We start from the raw sequence: 20051 nt of genomic DNA, 5'->3' as shown, positions 1-20051 counted from the left end.
ACTTAGTAATTCTCTTCTGAGAGTTTGTCCTAAATGATCATTCTATTCAACAAATTAATTCAACCAATATTTAGTAAGCATCTTCTATGAGTTATTATTGTTTCTCAGAAAACAACAGTGAACACAGCATGTCACTACCATCATGAAGCTTAAATTCTGGTGAGAGATAAAGACAATAAACAAGTAAATATGTTAAAAAACATAAAATTTATATATAAAATACATAAAAATTTCAGCTGTTGGTAGATGGAAAATAAGCAGGGTATGAGAGTAAAATGATGAGATTAAATTGGCTAAATACCCTGTTTCCCTGAAAATAAGACAGTGTCTTATATTAATTTTTTCTCCCAAAGTTGCGCTAGGTCTTATTTCAGGGGATGTCTTATCTTTCCATGCACTAGGTCTTATTTTTGGAGGATGTCTTATTTTCAGGGAAACAAGGATACATGATAATACATTCATAAAATGAAATACTTTAAAAACAATAAAATAACATTTTAAAGTCACATTAAAATATTTGATAATATGGAAAAATACTATTACATAAAGTGAAAAGAGAAGTTTATTAAGCAGTCTATATGAGCCAAATTTTATTTTTAAAATATTTTCGACTATTTCTTGATAGGTTTTTATGTATATAGAAAAGAATATAAAATTACATCCCAAATATTGAGAGAGTGGTGATTATCTTTCATGGGTATGACTGTGGATAATTTTTATCTTTTTTAGACTTTTCTGTTTTCCAAATATACCAAATGTAATATTTTTAAAAATATATTTTATTGAGTTTTTACAGAGAGGAAGAGAGAGATAGAGAGTTAGAAACATCGATGAGAGAGAAACATCAATCATCTGCCTCTTGCACACCTCTGACTGGGGATGTGCTGCAACCAAGGTACATGCCCTTAACAGGAATCCAACCTGGGACCTTTCAGTCTGTAGGCCGACACTCTATCCACTGAGCCAAATCAGTTTCGGCTCAAATGTAATATTTTATAAAAATAGAAATAAGCCGAAATTGGTTTGGCTCAGTGGATAGAGCGTCAGCCTATGGACTGAAAGGTCCCAGGTTCGATTCCGGTCAAGGGCATGTACCTTGGTTGCGGGCACATCCCCAATAGGGGGTGTGTAGGAGGCAGCTGATCAATGATTCTCTCTCATCGATGTTTCTAACTATCCCTCTCTCTTCCTCTCTGTAAAAAAATAAATAAAATATATATATTTTAAAATAGAAATAAATCCAAAAGTTATTTTCAAAACAAATGTGTTAAAAGGTGGAATTTTGGGTTTTACCAGAAAACAAAACAAAATAGGAAACACCTGAACTCCATTAGTTTTTTTATGTTTGATTCATTTTAGGACTAGATAAAGGATAACTACAACAGTTCTGGAGAAGCGATTATACTTACATTCCTGTCTGAAGGTGAAATATTCGGTAAGATGCCTGCATTCATGATTTCCCCGAAGCAGAAATACTGTTTTGGGATGATTAATCTTTAAACTCCATAAATACAGTACACACTACAAGACAAATACAAGCATAAAATTTTTATTTGTGACCATGAAAATACACAAAGATACCAGTAACTTACATAAATTCAAATGACTTGTAATGGCATATCTTACTACTATTACCAAGTTGAAACATGAAACCTTCAGTTAGTGAATATAATATGCCATTGCACTAGAACCGTGGTCGGCAAACTGTGGCTCACGAGCTACATGCGGCTCTTTGGCCCCTTGAGTGTGGCTCTTCCACAAAACACGATGGCTTGGGCGAGTCTATTTTGAAGAAGTGGCATTAGAAGAAGTTTAAGTTTAAAAAATTTGGCTCTCAAAAGAAATTTCAATCATTGTACTGTTGATATTTGGCTCTGTTGACTAATGAGTTTGCTGACCACTGCCCTAGAATGTGACAGAGCATAGAATATAGCCTTCATAGAAATCTCTCAATTTTTGTTCCCCTTGGACAGCTTTAAACTCCAGAACCTCAGTACTGTAATGATTTACATATGCCTCCCAAAATAAGTAAATGAATCAACCAAAATGGAGTATAAACAGTAACAAATGAACTTAACTGTATTATAAGTGGATAACAAAGCAACAAAGAGGAGGAGGGAACTAACCAAAGTAATTTTGGAAAACAGCATGCTGATTGCATACTACAAGGCTAAAGACACAAAGAAAAATACACACAAATAATGTAACTCTAGTTTTTCACAGTATGAGTTGGCTATTATGTACCCATTATTTGGGTATACTGGGATGGAGCAGATAAGTGACTACATTGAGAGCCAGGAAAGAGGGAAGGCTAAAATGATGATTCCAAACCACTTTGTGATGGATTGGAATCAGAGGTATCATATGAATTTATGCTTTTTAAGATAACATGGATAGGTAATGAAATAAATAAAATATGAATATATGTGTGTATATTTCCTAGCTCCTTCTGCTGAGAGGACCTAGAACTTCAAAAAGTATTATATGTATTGATTTTGGGATTACAAGTAAATTTTAGCAAGGAGGTATATATTACAAATACAGAACTCATGAATTATGAAGATTCATAGTATATGCTAACCATGAAATACACACATACGGCCCCAAAATACAAGCAACAATTGATAGGACTATGGTGAGAAACAGATAAATCAATAACTATAGTTGGAGATTTTGACAGAAACCCAAAAGTAACTCATAGTCTAAGCAGACAAAAAGAATCAAAGTTATAAAGAACAGTTCAACAAACAGAGAATGCATTTTTTTAATAACATATGGGATAGCCATAAAAATCTACCATGTTCTCCATCACAAAGGGAGTCAATAAATTCCAAAGAATGCATATTATTCACATCTTGTTCTCTAATCAAATTACATTAATTAGAATCATAACAAAATACCAACTCCAAAAAAATCCTCTCTACTCCCTATTTCCCTGTCAGCTGCCCTGGAAGAGAGAAGCAGCCCATGCCCCTGGCTTCCCTGGGTGCACTTTCACAGACACTCTACACAACTTCAACTACCCCACACACATGAATACGCACATCACCCCAACTTCTAAAAATATTACCAGATGGTAAGCAGAGCTCTGCATTTATCTTTTTTCACTTTAGTGATTATTCCATACCAGTTTACAGAGGGTTGTTTTCTTTTTTCATTTTTTAAAAATTTATTTTTATTGATTTCAGAGAGGAAGGGAGAGGGAGAGATAGACAATGATGAACAAAAAGAAAAAAGAAACATCAACAATGATAGAGAATTACTGATCACTGATCAGCTGCCTCCTGCATGACCTCACTGGGGATTGAGCCTGCAAGCCAGATATGCCCTTGACCGAAATCAAACCTGGGACTCCCTCAGTCCACAGGCCAATACTCCATCCACTGAGCCAAACTGGCCAGGGCTCTTTTTCCATTTTTAAAAAACAGCCTCTCTGTATTGTCTGGTACATTCCATTGTCTGGATGTACTACAATTTATTTAACTCGTTTCCTACTGAACATTCAAGTTGTTTTAAATCTTTTCTCATAAAAAATGAACAACGAATAACCTTATTACAGGCATTTTACACATTTTCAAGTACAGTGATTCTTCTTATTCTTTTTGCCTATGTTCTGTAAAGTTACTGCAAAAATTAAATTGGTCAATACTGCTTCCAGGGAAAACACAGAATTAGGGTCCTCTGCTCCCAACATTTTCATCAACTGATCAATAACTCTGTTTTATGTGTGTTTCTGAGTAAAGACGCCTTATTTAATACACTGAGGGGCCATATTATTATGATCTCTGAACATGTAATAATCTGGCCACTCAGAGTGTGTTTGTGTGTGTGTGTGTGTGTGTGTGTATCAGAGACCTGGTGCATGAATTCGTGCATGGGTGGGGTCTGGCCAGCTTGGCCAGGGGGAGGGAACATAGGTAGTTGGCCGGCCTGCCTGCTGGTCATACCCCTGGTCGAGGGGACAGTTTGCACATTAGCCTTTTATTATATAGGATATACACTGAGTGGCCATATTACTATGCGTTCAGAGATCATAATAATCTGGCCACTCAGTGTATATTATGGCGTAAAACCAGATTCCATGTTTATCCCTAGACCAATCCACTGATGACAGGGAATGGACTATTAGGACTAGTTCAAACCAACATAAATTCATTCCCTGGGACTTGGATAAGGGCCTTCCCTTTCTGAAATCAAATGTTCTCCCTGAACCCTCCATTTCATTTATCTGAACAAAATAGGAATTCTGACAGTAAGGAAAGAGAAAGAGGCAGGCAATAAGCAGGATCTGCTATAAACCTAATTATCCAACAATAGAGGAATGGTAAAATTGAGTGTCTACTGTATGTCAGACATTACATAAGGTCCCAATATGAAGAATACTGCTGCCCTGCTCAGCTAGGGGCTCAGTGGTTGAGGTCGACCCATGCAACAGGAGGTCATGAATCCATTCCCCGTCAGGGCACATGGCTAGGTTTTGGGCTCCATCATCAATAGGGGGTGTACAGAAGGCAGCCAATCAATGATTCTCTCTTATCATTGATATTTCTCTCCCTCTCTCTTCTTCTCTGAAATCAACAAAAATATATTAAAAAAAATACTGCTGATAATTAAATACATATTTTTATTTTATAATGAAAGATTTATCCATAAGTATATATTTTCTATTATACTGACAGCTCTCACAGACAGTATGAATCTTACTGTTTTATCCTTAGAGCCTGCCACAAAGTTGACACTCAAAATCACACAGGGGCCCTAACTGGTTTGGCTCAGTGGATAGAGCATCAGCCTACAGACTGAAGGGTCCCAGGTTTGATTCCAGTAAAAGGCATGTACCTTGGTTGCAAGCACATCCCAAGTAGGGGGCATGCAGGAGGCAGCTGATTGATTTTCTAACTCTCTATCTCTCTTCCTTCCTCTCTGTAAAAAATCAATAAAACATTTTTTTTTTTTTTTAAATCACACAGGGAAGAGGGTGCACGAAAAGATTAACCAAATAACTTATAGGCATATATGCACTGCCCATGAATACAGACAATAGATAGGGTGGTGAAGGCCTGGGGCAGGGCAGGAACCAGGTGGTGTGGAGCAAGGAGGAAAAGGGGGGGTTATCTATGATATGCTCAAGAATAAAGATTAAAACATAAATAAATAAGTAAATAAATAAAGTTGGTATTCAAGAAACATTTGTTGATGAGTGAGGAAAACAATATGTAACAAGCCCTAGCCAGCTTGGCTCAGTGGATAGAGTGTTGGTCTTCAGACTGCAGAGTCCTAGGTGCAATTCTGGTCAAGGGCACATGCCAAGGTTGCGGGCTCGATCCCAGTGGGGGCTGTGTCAGAGTTAGCCAATCGATGATTCTCATCATTGATGTTTCTCTCTCTCTCTCTTTTCCTTCTTCTCTAAAAGCAATAAAAATACTTAAAATATTTTTTTAAATGTAATAAAATATTCTAAATACTACTATCTATAATAATCTATAGTAATAAAAGTATAATATGCAGCCTTAACCGGTTTAGCTCAGTGAATAGAGCATTGGCCTGCGAACTGAAGGGTCCCTGGTTTGATTTTGGTTAGGAGCATATACCTTGGTTGCTGGCACATATCCAGTAGGGAGTGTGCAGGAGACAGCTGATCAATGTTTCTCCTTCATTGATGTTTCTAACTCTCTGTCCCTCCCTCTCCCTTTCTCTCTGTAAAAAATTAATAAAATATATTAAAAGAAAAAAAAAAAAAAGAAGGGCATGTACCTTGGTTGCAGGCGTGCTGGAGGCAACTGATTGATGTTTCTCTCTGATCGATGTTTCTAACTCTCTCTCTCCCTTCCTCTCTGTAAAAAATCAATATAATATATATATATATTTTTTAAGTGTAATATGCAAATCGACTGAATGACCAAACAGCAGAATGACCATCCAGACGACCTTCTGGATGGCCAAGCTATGACACCCACTGGCGCCAGGCCAGCCAAGGCAGGTGTGATGCAACTGGTCGGGGGCCTAGCCATTACCCCGTGATCACCCTGCAGAGGAAGGCCCAGGCCACCAGCCGGCGGATGATCGATCAATTAGGGCCGGCAGGTTTCCATGATCACCCCAAAGAGAGAGGCCCAGGCTACCCAGCAACTATACTGTGGTGGGTGGTCAGGGCCTCTGCAGGGGCAATCCATCGCAGAGCCCCAGCCAGGTGAGCAGGGCCTACCTCTTTGGGACAATGGATCATGGGGCTTTTTTACTGTGAGAGGGTACAGGCTGGGTTGAGGAACCCCCGCCCCCAAGTGCATGAATTTTGTGCACAGGGCCTCTAGTACTGTATAAAAATCATTGTGAATTTTTATATATGCTTTCTTGAATACACTGATAGCCTAAAACTTTTTTAAGTATGTGAGTTAATTTGGAAGATAATTTGGCACAATATTTATATTTTTAAAAAGTTGTTTCAGCCCAGCCGGATGCTCAGTTAGTTGGAGCATCATCCCATACGCTAAAAAGTTTGCAGGTCGGGGCACCTATAGGACCAACTAATGTTTTTCTCTCACACCGGTGTTTCCTTCTCTTTCTCTTTCTCTCTCTCTAAAATCAATCAACATATCATTGGATAAGGATTTTAAAAAGTTGTTTCATTAAATGACTAATTAAAACTTAAGCTCTGTATTCTTCTCTTCAGCCTCTAACACCTAATGCTAGCAAACACACAAAGAAGTAAATATTCAATGTGACTTTCAAACATCCATACTTTTGGCTCACTGTCTATACAATGTGAATAGGAAATAAGAATAGGAAAGCTGTTCAATAAAATAGTTTACAAGTATGACCTCTTCCCATCCCAGGTACCTATTTAAAGACTAAGAATTTATTGGGCAGTAGGAAAAATGTGCATATTTTCTTAGAATCTATCATTAACCTTTGTCTTCATAGATGACAGTAAATGAATATGAGGCACTGGCAGATAACATGAACTTTTTGGATTCATGAGTTTAGACTGCCTATCTAACTAAAGAGAAAGGTCTGTTTCTCTGGTCATTTATTTTTCAGGCAGTTTTAGAACAACTGCTGCTTCTATGGGTGAGCACCAGGCGAGGTAGCTGAGTTGTATTTATAAGTGATGCTGCAAGAACAATAAATCTTTAACCACCAGAAACATACTTAGTACAGTGAGATTCTCACAGTCTGAGGGAGAGGCAAAACTAAATACTACAAGAATAGCAAGCAGACTCAATTTCCTCATCTCATGCTTATTCCAAGAACATTATAAATTCAATCACCCACACTATTTCAAAATTACTTATTTTATTTGCCAAGTATGTACAGCTTAATAAATGGCCATTAAACATGAATATGTTGTGGTTCCATTGCACTCAAGCCATTGCATTAGGTTTTAAAACAATTTTCTCTTATACAGAAAAACTTAGTTTGTTTTAATTGTAACCTTTTTCCTGTCATCATTCAATTTTTAAAACATATAAAAGTATATGATAAGGTTTTAAGTTAATTTCATTAATTAATCAATTTCCTTCAATGAACATTTATTAAGTGCTTACTATATGTAATAGCATCAGAAATTATTCCTTTAATAAGCTAAGCACCTGCTTATTTATCATTGGCAGCTAATCTAAGATTTAACTGTAGCCCAGCAACTCATGATCTTGTAATTAAGGTCAGTTAATTCAAGCCACATGTAAGGTGAATAGCAATTTATGTCATTTATATACAGCCCATACACTATCTTCAAAGAGAAAAGGTTAAGTAATCATTTAACTTACTTACAAAGCTGGGCTAATATAGCCTTCTATTTGTTAGATTTTCTACTAGCTAAAAAAAAGAAAAAGAACTTTTATATAAAATATTTCTCTCTCACTTTCATGGCAGAAAGTAACAAAGTTTATAAATTCTGCCGATGTTCTCATTTGATTTTTTTTTTTTTACTAAAGAATGGAAAACAAAATTAAAAAACACACACAATATGAGAACTCCAACACATCCAGTTTAATTTTTACCTCTATACTGAAATAGCCTCTGTCCACATAGTCACCCAGAAAGAGGTAGCGTGTGTTATTAGGTGATCCTCCAACTTCAAACAACTTCATCAGGTCAAAGAATTGTCCATGAATGTCACCACACACTAGAAAAAACAAAACAAAACACATTGAGTGAGATAAAAAACTTAGAAAAGAGAAGGTGCCCAGGTGGCGTGGCTCAGTGGTTGAGTGTAGATATATGAACCAGGAGGTCATGGTTTGATTCCAAGTCAGGGCACATGCCTGGGTTTTGGGCTCATTCCTCAGTGAGGCCATGAAGGAGGCAGCCAACTGATGATTCTCTCATTACTGATATATATATATCAGTAATGAGAGAATCATATATATATGTGTGTGTGTGTGTGTGTGTATATATATATATATATATATATATATATATATTTATTTTATATATATATTTATTTATTTTTAATATATTTTATTGATTTTTTTTACAGAGAGGAAGGGAGAGAGATAGAGAGCTAGAAACGTCGATGAGAGAGAAACACTGACCAGCTGCCTCTTGCACACCCCCTACCGGGGATGTGCCCGCAAACAATGTACATGCCCTTGACCGGAATCGAACCCGGGACCTTTCAGTCCGCAGACCGACGCTCTACCGCTGAGCCAAACCGGTTTTGGCATCATTACTGATATTTCTATCTCTTACTCCTCTCCCTTCCTCTCTGGAATCAATAAAACATATTTAAAAAAGAAAAGAAAGGACATTACACCAATAGGGATCACAGTTTAACTTTCAAATCACTTTTGCTTTGGACTGGACTGCTCTAAAACTGTAGTCAATCTATCAACACTGAATAGTCCTACTGGAAATAACAGACACTTTAAATTGTATTTCTTCAGTGAAAAGAAAACATACTAAAAAATTCTAAAACGGTCTCATAATTTCTAGAAAAATTTTAGTTGGTTATTTGTGATCATTTCTTAAATTAGCTCAAACCTAAGCACAACCATGCAAATTCTTCTCATACCCGTGATTGGAGCTTCTACTTCTATCATAGTCTTCTCATTTTTCAGGATGGCAGACCCATCATTGATTATCTTTAAGGCTACGTCCTCTTCCACTCGCCCTTCCTTCACAAAATGGTTTTTCAAGACTTCACCATTAGGTTTCCCATTCACAAAGACTTCCTTCAAAGTAAGCCTATGGGTTGGAGGGAATGGAACAGCTAGAGAAAGAGGAAAAGAAATTTAAAATAGTTAAATGTAAAGGCAAAACCATGAACACATTTCTTTAATGTAACAAATTAAGCATAATATATCATCACTACAGGCCTGGTGCACATACTCGTGCACCGGTGGGGGTCCCTTGGCCTGGCCTGTGGGGATCGGGCCCAAACCGGCACTCTGACATCCCGAGGGGTCAGGGATTGTGAGAGGGTAGATCTCGGGTGATGCACCCCAAAATCGTGCTGCCTCCTCTCTGGTTCCGGGTGCATCACCTGAGAACCACAGCTGCCAAGTCACCACAGCTCAGCAGTTCCTGCTTTGAGTGGCTGCCCCTTGGTGGTCAGTGTGAATCATAGCTACCGGTTGGAGCGTCTACCCCCTAGTGGTCATTGCACGTCATAGGTACTGGCCAGTTAGCTGGTCACTTAGGCTTTTATAGAGAGAGATGATTTCACATCAATACCACCAGAACTACATAGGAAAAAAATTCCAAAATACCATATATTATAAATGATTGTATCTAATTTTTTAAAAAGGCCACAGTTAAAGTCATTCATTTAAGGAGCGCTGGCTCAGTTGGATAGAGCATTGTCCTGATACACGAAGGTTATGGGTTCGATCCCGGCCGGGGTACATACAATAAGCAACCAATGAATGCATAAATAAGTGGAACAACAGTCTGATATTTCTCTCTGAAAGCAATAATAATTAAAGTCAGTCATTTAAGATAAATGTGTATATAAAGTATAATTTTTTCATATAAACATTCAAGACTTGAATTCGATTCAGTAAATAAGCTAAAAGTGAAATAAGGGAATAGATGGTATGAATATCTTTTATCTATGAAAAAGATATTACAAATAAAACAGTGGTTAAAAAAAAAAAAAAAAAAAAAAAAAAAAAAGAGGAAAGGAAAGGAAATCGCAACACTAAAAGGGCATTTTTTATTTCTTCCAAAGAACTGACCTAAGGAAACCAGAAGTTTGTTCCAGAAGTTTTACTTCAATTCCTGATTTGGGAAATCATAGATGTATACTTTATTGTTTAAAAAGTACTTGCTTAAAATATTTATGGTAACAAGAACACTACTAATAGAATGGAGCTCTTCCTGAGAACAACTTGCTATACTAATCATAAAAAGTACAGATATGAGGAATGAAGATGGTGGCGTAGGTAAACACACCTAAGCACACCACAGCTGCCACACACAACAATTTCAAAACTACAACTAAGAAACAAAACATCTATCACCCCAAAACAAGGGAAACCTGGCTGAAAGGACGCTCTAGAGAACTAGACTGAAAGAAAAGAGGAGAATTCAGGGCACAAGTGCTGAAAAACTGGGGTACAGGGGGTGCGGACGCGATACGGGCTGGCGGGGGGGGGGGGGGGGGGCGTTGCTTTCTTCAGCAGGAAGAGAGACAAGCTCCCAATCTCTCTGAAATCCAGTTTCTGGGGAGAAGCTAGACTGTCTGCCATCGGGTCGGAAAGTGAGGGTGCCTAGCCTGTGGAGCTGCACACAAGAATAATTGTTTGCTGCGCTGTGGTGCGAGACGTGGGGATACGCAGGGATGCAGTCAGAGAGGCAGAGACGATTGCTGTTGGCCACGCCCCAGCCTAGTGACACCCTGAGACTCTGCCCTGAGACTCCGACCTGCACAATCTACAAATACACCCAAGCTCCAAGCAGCAGCTTTTGCATATGAATGGCCTTCTCTATTGCAGTTTAACCTAGCAAATTTGCAACCTGGTGCAGACAGCTCCAAGCAGGGAGGAAAGGACTGTGGTTCTCGCAGTAGCTTCTGCAGGGTGGCCTCAGACAGTAGCTGAACTGCACCCCATTGGGGATCCAGAAGCCAGTGTTCCTAGTGGTCAGTTTCAACCCCTCACACCCATAAGTGACACATTCAGGAGACAGGACTCATCTCAGTGAGCACCAAAGCCTCACTGAAACAAGGCGTGTCTCCAAAGCAGTTCTTCCTTTATAGACACAGCAGGTTCTCACAGTCAATTGGCCTGAAGGTCAATTCCTCCCAGAGTACCAACAGCAATCAAGGCTTAATTACATCAAGACTTTGCACTCAGCCCACAAAGGGATATATCAAGAGCGACCACCTCAGGTGATTGGGGAAGCTGAGCTACTGGCCCCTATAAGTCACTGACCACACAAAGCTACTCCATCAACACAGAGAGGCAACCAAAATGAGGAGACACAGAAGCATGTCACAAATGGGAGAGATGGAGGAAAGTAAACTACTGGATGACACAGAGTTCAGAATCACATTTATAAGATTACTCAAGAATCTTCTAAAAACCTTTGAGAAACTTGATGAGACCTCCAAGATGCTTTGTGAGACCTTCAAGGACCTTAATGAGAATGTCAAAAAAATGGAAAAAGACCAGTCAGAAATTAAGCATACAATGTCTGAAATAAAGAAGATACAGAAACTCAACTATAGATCAATGTACTCCAAGAATCAAATCAAAGATCTGGAATACAAGGAAGCAAAAATCACCCAACCACAGAGGCAAAAAGAAAGAAGAATCCAAAAGTGTTAGGATAGTGTAAGGAGCCTCTGGGACGGCTTAAAATGTACCAACATCCGGATTTTTGGGGTGCCAGAAGAAGAAAGCGAACAGGATATTGAAGGCTTATTGGAAGAAATAATGACAGAAAACTTTCCCTACCTGGTGAAAGAAATAGACTTACAAGTTCAGGAAGCGCACAGAACCCCAAACAAAAGGAATCCAAAGAGGACCACACCAAGACACATCATAATTAAAATGCCAAGGGCAAAAGACAAAGAGAGAATCTTACAAGCAGCAAGAGAAAAACAGCTAATTACCTACAAGGGAGTATCAGCTGATTTCTCAACAGAAACTATGCAGGCCAGAAGGGAGTGGAAAGAAATATTCAAAATGATAAACAACAAGAACCTATAACCAAGAATACTCTACCCAGCAAAGCTATCATTCAGAATTGAAGGTCAGATAAAGAGATTCACAGACAAGAAAAAGTTAAAGGAGTTCATCAACACCAAACTAGGATTACATGAAATGCTGAAGGGTATTCTTTAAGAAGAGAAAGAAAAAGAAAAAAGTAAAGGTAAAAACTATGAACAACAAAAAGATATCAAATACATGCCTACCAACAAGTGAATCTGAAAATAAAGTGAATAAAAAATCTGAAGAACAAAATGGACTGGTGAATATAATAGAATCAGGGACATAGAAAGGGATTGGACTAACAATTCTCAAGGGGAAGGAGGTCTGCGGGCTGCTGGAAGAGATTGGACAAAAATCTTACACCTATGGATGAAGACAGTGGCAGGGGTAAGGGCATAGGGTGGGGTGGGGAATCAGGTGGAGGGGAGCTATGGGGGGGGGGGGTAGGAAAGAGGAACACCTGTAATAATCTAAACAATAAAGTTTTATTATTAAAAAAAACAAAACACCAAAACGATATGGGAGGTCTAGTTGTGTTTTCTAACCTGGAAATGTTAACAACTAACTTCAGATTATGCTGGATATAAAGTTTATATGATATTATGGTGAATTAGCAACTATAACAAAAAATTTTTTGACATTTTAAAATTGCCGATGTAGTCTATTTTAGATTTCTTGTTATCTAACAGTCATAGTCTATAAACCATAAGTTTAAAAGGACAGATTAATTTTAACTTGTGAATTATGTCTGGTGGTTCAACTTCTAGCTTTATGGAAGTGTTATTAAAAACCAAGTTCAGGGCCCTGACTGGTTTGGCTCAGTGGATAGATCATTGGTCTGAAGGGTCCTAGGTTCGATTCAGGCAAAGGTCATGTACTTTGGTTGCGGGCATATCCCCAGTGGGAGGTGTGCAAGAGGCAGCTGATCGATGTTTCTCTCTCATTGATGTTTCTAGCTCTCAATCCCTCTCCCTTCCTCTCTGAAAAAAAATCAATAAAATATATTTTTTTTTAAAAAGAAAGGTTTACACCCTTTCAACTATCTGGAAAGACAGGGGAATGTGAATGCATAGTATCAGCTATGTCTTTGCTTATCTAGGAATATAGAAAATAATTTTGTTTTAAAATAAATGTCTGTATTAATATGCTGTTAGCTAATGCTATGGTAGTAATGATTTTTCAAAATGTGTATTAAATCAACACATTGTACTCCTTAAACTTACACAATGTTATATATGAGGTATATCTCAATAAAGCTGGGAGTGGGGGAGAAATTTCTGTTTGTGCCAAGATATGAAAGAATATAGTGAAAGATGAATTCAATAGTATACATACAGTAGAAGGTCTGAGAATAAGTACACTTTATTTGTTGGGTTTATTATAGCTACAAAAAAATAAATTTCAAGGGAGAAGTAAAATTTTTTACAAAATTGGTCAAATATAAGGTTTATCATAACCAAGGCTTTTACAGATCCTTTTAATGCAAATTCTTTCATGAATAATAAGCAAATTGAATAAAACCAGAATTTTATTTTCCATTAAAGAACAAAGTTATTCTGTGCCCAGATAAAACATTTCCTAAATTGTAAAAATATTCTGTTAATTCTTTGTGCTTTTTAACATACTCAAAAAATATTTTTTTAAGTTTCTTACTTTTGGAAAAATGTTAACATTACTAATAATCACTGCCACTTATTGCTGTGCTTTTAAAGATACTGATATTGCCAGTAGCTATTTCTTACCTTTGGATAATCATAACATATAATTTAACATTGTCTTGATTTTGTCTTTCTCCAAATTCAGAATGAGGATACTATTAAGATGTTTCTTACACCTACAATATCTTTGTGTTTATATTAAATATCATTAGGTAACACAAAAATTTTACCTTATTATAACTTAAAGTAAATCCTTTACCTTATTAAAAATATTTTTAAAGGATTATAGAAACTATTAGATTTGTTTGGCATTCTCCAACTTTTAATCAACTCAAAAATAATTAAAAATTAACTCAAAACTAAATCTTGGCTTTATTAAAATTGAGTTAAAAGAAAAAAACTTAATACTTAAAATGGGAAGTTCTGCTTTCTTAAGTTAATCACATGCAAGTAAAATGTGTTTAAAAATAAATATGCTCCAATGTTTATGTATTTTTCAGATTAAAAGAAACATATATTCATATACAAAGACAACATAATAGCTGTCTACAAAAAGATTTTATCTCTATGTTTAAATAAACTTGTATTGTATGAAATGCATAGGATAAATCAAAGGACTGGAGATTTGTCTGTCAATGGTCCCATGTTCATAACATTCTAAATTTTAGAATAATCAGTGGCTAACTACTTACAAAACCTATTATATATTTTACATTTTTTAAACTGACTTTAAATATATATATAATAGAGGCCCGATATGAAGATCTGTGCAAGAATGGGCCTTCCCTCCCCTAGCTGCCAGCACTACCTTCGGTCTGGCCTAGAGCCACCTTTCTGCCTTCCCATGCTGCCCAGAAGCCCCGAGCTGCTGAGGTGGTGCTGACCACTCCTGCCCCCCAATGCTCAGTGCCTGCATATGCAAATTAACCTGCCATCTTTGTTTGGTTAATTTGCAAAGTTACTCCTAATTGGCTGGTGGGTGTCACAAAGATATGGTCAATTTGCATGCTTCTCTTTTATTAGTGTGTGTGTGTGTGTGTGTGTGTGTGTGTGTGTGTTTCAAAGAGGTAAGGAAAGAGATAGGGAGATAAAAACATCAATGATGAGAGAGAATTATTGATCAGCTGCCTCATGCAAGCCCCCTACTGGAGATCGAGCTTGCAACATGGGCATGTGCCCTGACCGGGAATGGAACTGTGACTTCCTGGTTCATGGGTTGATGCTCAACCACTGAGCCACACTGGCTGGACTGATTATATATTTTAATAGAGGATTCCACTCTCTTCTATTCTTAGAATAATAGTTAATAAAATAAGTTAACTAAAGCCTATGGAACAACTTGCACAAGTAGTTTCTGTTTCTTCCTTACATTCACCTAAAATTCCCAGCTATTATCTAAAGGTCAGAAATTGACCTTGTGCGGACATATTAGAACTTTTATACAGGATGTATCATATACTCATAACTATTAATACTACAAAGAATTAATTATGTATGTTGTTGACATCATTGCTATGGACAAAGATTTTGGCTGAGCCAGGATTTCTAGAACTGTTTTGGTCTAAAACCAGAAGGCAATGTAAATAAACTGTTTACATTTAAGATTATCAAAACATTCTCCTAAATTCCAGAAGCCAATGACTACCATACATTGCATGATTTTGCCCTTTATTCTCTATTTTCTTCTTTCTATTTGCTGGCTCAAGATTCTAGGCTATAGACACCCTAATTTTTCAGACACTGGCAAAGGTGAATAGAATAATCCATATTAAAGGGGGGAAACTACTTGGATACCAAAGGAAAATCTAAATAGATATGGGATTTATGGACATTATTTTTATTTCAAACTTTAATAATAATTCTTGTTCGAGGTTTTGTTTGTTGCAGATGCCGTGTGTGTGTGTGTGTGTGTGTGTGTGTGTGTGTGTGTGTGTAGTCAGCCATTATCATGCCAGATGATTCAATAAATGATTGCCTAAGAAAAAGAACAAAATGGACTGGTGCTTATGGAAGTCCAAACTATTGCTACCAAAGACTTGATAAACATTCACAATCTATCTAATAATAGTTTAGATCTTGATTGATCATTTCCCCTAAATGGTTACTCCTCCAGCTTAGTTAACAAAAGATCAGAAGCAGAGACTGAGAATTGAAACAGAAACCACAGATTGCTCACAATGCTCAGAAAAACACTATGACTTGTAAAACAAATAAACTGAAGCAACCAAACCACAATGTGCATTACAAACTACCTAAGTTCAAACCTTTAATATCAGCTAATTATATCCCCAAATTATAGACACACTGAACTGACAGTAACTCCTCAGGGATTCACATGTGCTGAAGATACAATCATTGACTGTTCTAGTAACTCACCTAAATGACATATTCTATCCCAGTGTCGGCAAAACTCATTAGTCAACAGAGCTAAATATCAACAGTACAACGATTGAAATTTCTTTTGAGACCCAAATTTTTTAAACTTAAACTTCTTCTAACACCACTTTTTCAAAATAGACTCACCCAGGCTGTGGTATTTGTGGAAGAGCCACACTCAAGGGGCCAAAGAGCTGCATGTGGCTTGAGAGCCGCAGTTTGCCGACCACGATTATACCCAATCCTGTCCAAACTACTAATCTCCACCCCAAAACCATTCACTCACTAACCTCAGATCCTGAAACATGACATATCCTTTTTTCTAACTTCATGTTTAAGTTCCACAGGTGATTCTTGTTGATAACCAGAACTGAGAACCATCATTGTACCCAAACATAGCAAACTCATGGCCAGCTGGCCACGAGTTTGATATGCTTGTTAATCTACACCTATATATCTTCATCTAAAAAAAACTTTCATGTCTAAACCAGTTTGGCTCAGTAGATAGAGCGTCGGTCTGTGGACTGAAAGGTCCCAGTTTCGATTCCAGTCAAGGGCATGTACATTGGTTGCGGGCACGTCCCCGGTAGGGGGTGTACAGGAGGCAGCTGGTCGATGTTTCTCTCTCATCGACAATTCTAGCTCTCTATCCCTCTCCCTTCTTTTCTGTGGAAAATCAATGAAATATATTTTTAAATAAGTAAGTAAGTAAATAAATAAATAAGCTTTCAGTGCTCACAAATTGCTAACACATTTTAACCTAGCTTTTTACCGTTAGTTGTTATTTGATTACCTGAGTTTAATGCTTCCAACTTAGAAGCAAAAACCGTAATCAAACCAGTTTTGCACATGATTCAAAACAATAACCAAATTATAAAACTGGTGGGGAAAGGGAATGGGTGTGGCAACAAAGGAATAGTAACACAAGAGTCTTGTGGTGATGGTACAGTTGATTATCTTGATTGTGGTGGTAGTTACTAGTACACAAGACTAACATGAAATTGCAGAGATACACAAACACATACATATACATCTGAGTTCGTGTGTAACTAGTGAAACTTGAATAAGCTGTATGAATTATGCCAATTTCTTGGTTTGTTATAGTACGGTGATGAAGTGGGATGTTGACACTATGGAGGACAGAGACCTAAGGGAGGGTATATAAGACTTCCCTGTACATTTCTTTGCAACATCCTATGAATCTATAATTATGAAAATTAAAATCTGACAAATTTTTTTAAAATATATTTTATTGATTTTTTTACAGAGAAGAAGGGAGAGAGATACAGAGCCAGAAACGTCGATGAGAGAGAAGCATCGACCAGCCGCCTCCTGCACACCCCCCACCGGGAATGTGCTCGCAACCAACGTACATGCCCCTGACCGGAATCGAACCTGGGCCTTTCAGGTTCTACTACTGAGCCAAACCAGCTTCGGCAAATCTGACAAATTTAAACTAAGTTTCTAAAGTACAAGGAAGAAATTCTGCAATCTTTTCACATCAAATTCAATTAAGTATACTGCTACAATATACATCTTCTACATAAATGACACATATTTTCGGGTAAATATACCTAACATCTGATGCAGATCTACATAAAAGAGAAAGGCCACATTGGTGATGACCACATTAATCCTGCAGTAAGTGTGAAAAAAAACCCTTAAAACTATTATATTAGATTGTCTATGTGGTCTTGCTTTTAAAGGACACTAGGATTTACCTAAATAGTTATCTCTGTTCACTGCAAATAACTCTGCTTTCATTCCTATTTTAAGCCAGCAAGCCTGCCCTACTTTTACAGACTTATTTCCTAATCTACTCACCTGCCTTTCCAATCATGAACCAGTTAAACACCACTGAAGAGGTTATATTATATATTATTACTGAAAGTCACATGTACCTTTCATAATCTTTCATAACCTATTAAACAAGTAATTTTATTTCAATCATCTGTCCTAGTTCTTTGAGATCATTCTTCCATTCTCCTAGAACCAGTTAAATAATAACCACTCTCAGTGAGAGTCTGACAGAATCGATAACTTTACAGTGACATTTCATTTTCAATAAAATGGGAAAAAAATTAACCAATTTGCTTTCATAGGCAAAACTCCCTCTTTTACTCTGGCCATTCATTAAAACCATCCTCTATCATTCTGAAAGCCTTAGATAACAAGAATAAAATGTCCCTAGGCATACACACAAAAGCACACACTTCTTTAGGCCATTGATCACAGTCATATCTTAAACATGAAAGGATTATAAGGTAGAGTGAGGGAACAAACATTTCACACCAGATATAGTATACAGTTTAGGCATTTGCTCTTTCTAGTGGTATTAGTCAGGGATTCCATAGTTCTAAATTTCTGTTACATTTCTATATGTTATACTGAGTATTTTTCAGGACAGTATTTAAATTTCTAAGTATAACCAGAAACATGTTGCCTGTAGTAGGAACTCAACAAATATTTATGATACCTGATTTTCAAAATTCTATCTATACTTCAGAAAAGGAAAGTTTCACCATTTTTAATTAAGCATTTTAGATTTAAATCCTTTCAAAAGCTCGGGAGACTAGGGTTGGAAAATATAAACTCTTAAACCTTCTTTCACACATGCCACTTAAAATCAAACAGATCTGTCATCAAATCTCACCAAGACTGAAGATGAACTCATTTAATAAGGAATAGATAATATTTATTAAGCATCCAGTGGGCACTATGCTAAGCACTTTACATGTAATATGAAATACAATCTTTAAATTCTAAAGTAGGAACTGTTATCTCCCATTTAAACCTGAAGCAAGGAAAATAAGTAACTAAAGTCACAGCTAGTAATTAGCAGAACTTGTGCTCTTCCTACACTGTCTTCCATAAAATAAGCTTTTATGCTTTTAAAAACTTAAACATTTACTAAGCACCTATATGCTAGGCACTGAACTGAACATTGAGAACACACAACATTTTAAAACACTATACTGTCCTTGAAGAGGACAGTATAGTGTTTTAAAAGAACATAAAAATATTTAAAGCAATCAGATTGCTCATAGGAGCATATACCAGGCAATATCTAATCCTTCTGATGCTGCTGCTGATTATGATGATGATGATGATGATAGTGGCTAATATGAGCACTTACTATGTACTACCACTATACACTGTGGAGTTTATTCAATCATTATAACTATCCTGTAAGTTAGGCTTCCTTAGGTAGGAAAACTGAGGCTTAAAAAAGATTTAAGTGAGTTGTCCAAGGTCATGCAGCTACTGAGAGAGGCAGAATCTGAATCCAGATATATGTCTAACTTCAAATCCCATGTTCTAAAACTATTACTCTATGTAGCCTCCTATAAAAGAGAAAGGCTTCTCAAGACTAAATCTTGAAAGTGGCTAATTCTGAAAGATAAAGAAACACAGGGTGTCCCCCCCAAAATGTATACACACTTAACAGCTACAGCTCAATTAAGGTTTCTTTCTTTTCAGATTTAACCCATTGGAACTAATAATTATTCAGAGTATGTATATATTTTGGGGGGACACCCTGTAGTGACTAATCAAGCTGGGGGCAAGATTCTACACAGAAGTAATGCATACAGCCTATTCACATATATAAAATAACAAGGCATTCTAGGAAATACAAGTATTAATAAAGTAGGTTTGGGAATGGGGGTACGAAAATAAAGAAGAGAAAGTAATACAGCAGTCCCCCCCTTTATCCACGGTTTCACTGTCCTTGGTTTCAGTTACATGTGGTCAACCATGTTTCAAAAACATTAAATAAAAAATTCTGGAAAATAACAATTCATAAGCTTTAAATTGTGCGCCATTCTGAGCAGCATGATGAAATCTTGCGCTATTCCAC

The 20051-nt window shown here is 36.9% G+C and overlaps 1 protein-coding gene across 4 annotated transcripts in view; it reads right to left on the bottom strand.

Annotated features, from left to right (window-relative positions):
• PPP3CC (protein phosphatase 3 catalytic subunit gamma) overlaps positions 1–20051 on the bottom strand; it is a 75991-nt gene that overhangs the window by 41829 nt on the left and 14111 nt on the right. For all 4 annotated transcript variants that reach the window (XM_084884453.1, XM_084884451.1, XM_084884454.1 and 1 more), the window contains exons 2-4: positions 9014–9211; positions 8001–8125; positions 1410–1521 (exon numbers count right to left, since the gene is read on the bottom strand). In XM_084884453.1, coding sequence (XP_084740579.1) covers positions 1410–1521; positions 8001–8125; positions 9014–9211 — 435 coding nt within the window. The remainder of the gene's footprint in view (positions 1–1409; positions 1522–8000; positions 8126–9013; positions 9212–20051) is intronic.

The sequence above is a fragment of the Pipistrellus hanaki genome (assembly GCF_964339955.1).
Source record: "Pipistrellus hanaki genome assembly, chromosome: 5".
NCBI lineage: Eukaryota > Metazoa > Chordata > Mammalia > Chiroptera > Vespertilionidae > Pipistrellus > Pipistrellus hanaki.
This window is presented reverse-complemented; position numbering and strand designations above follow the sequence as displayed.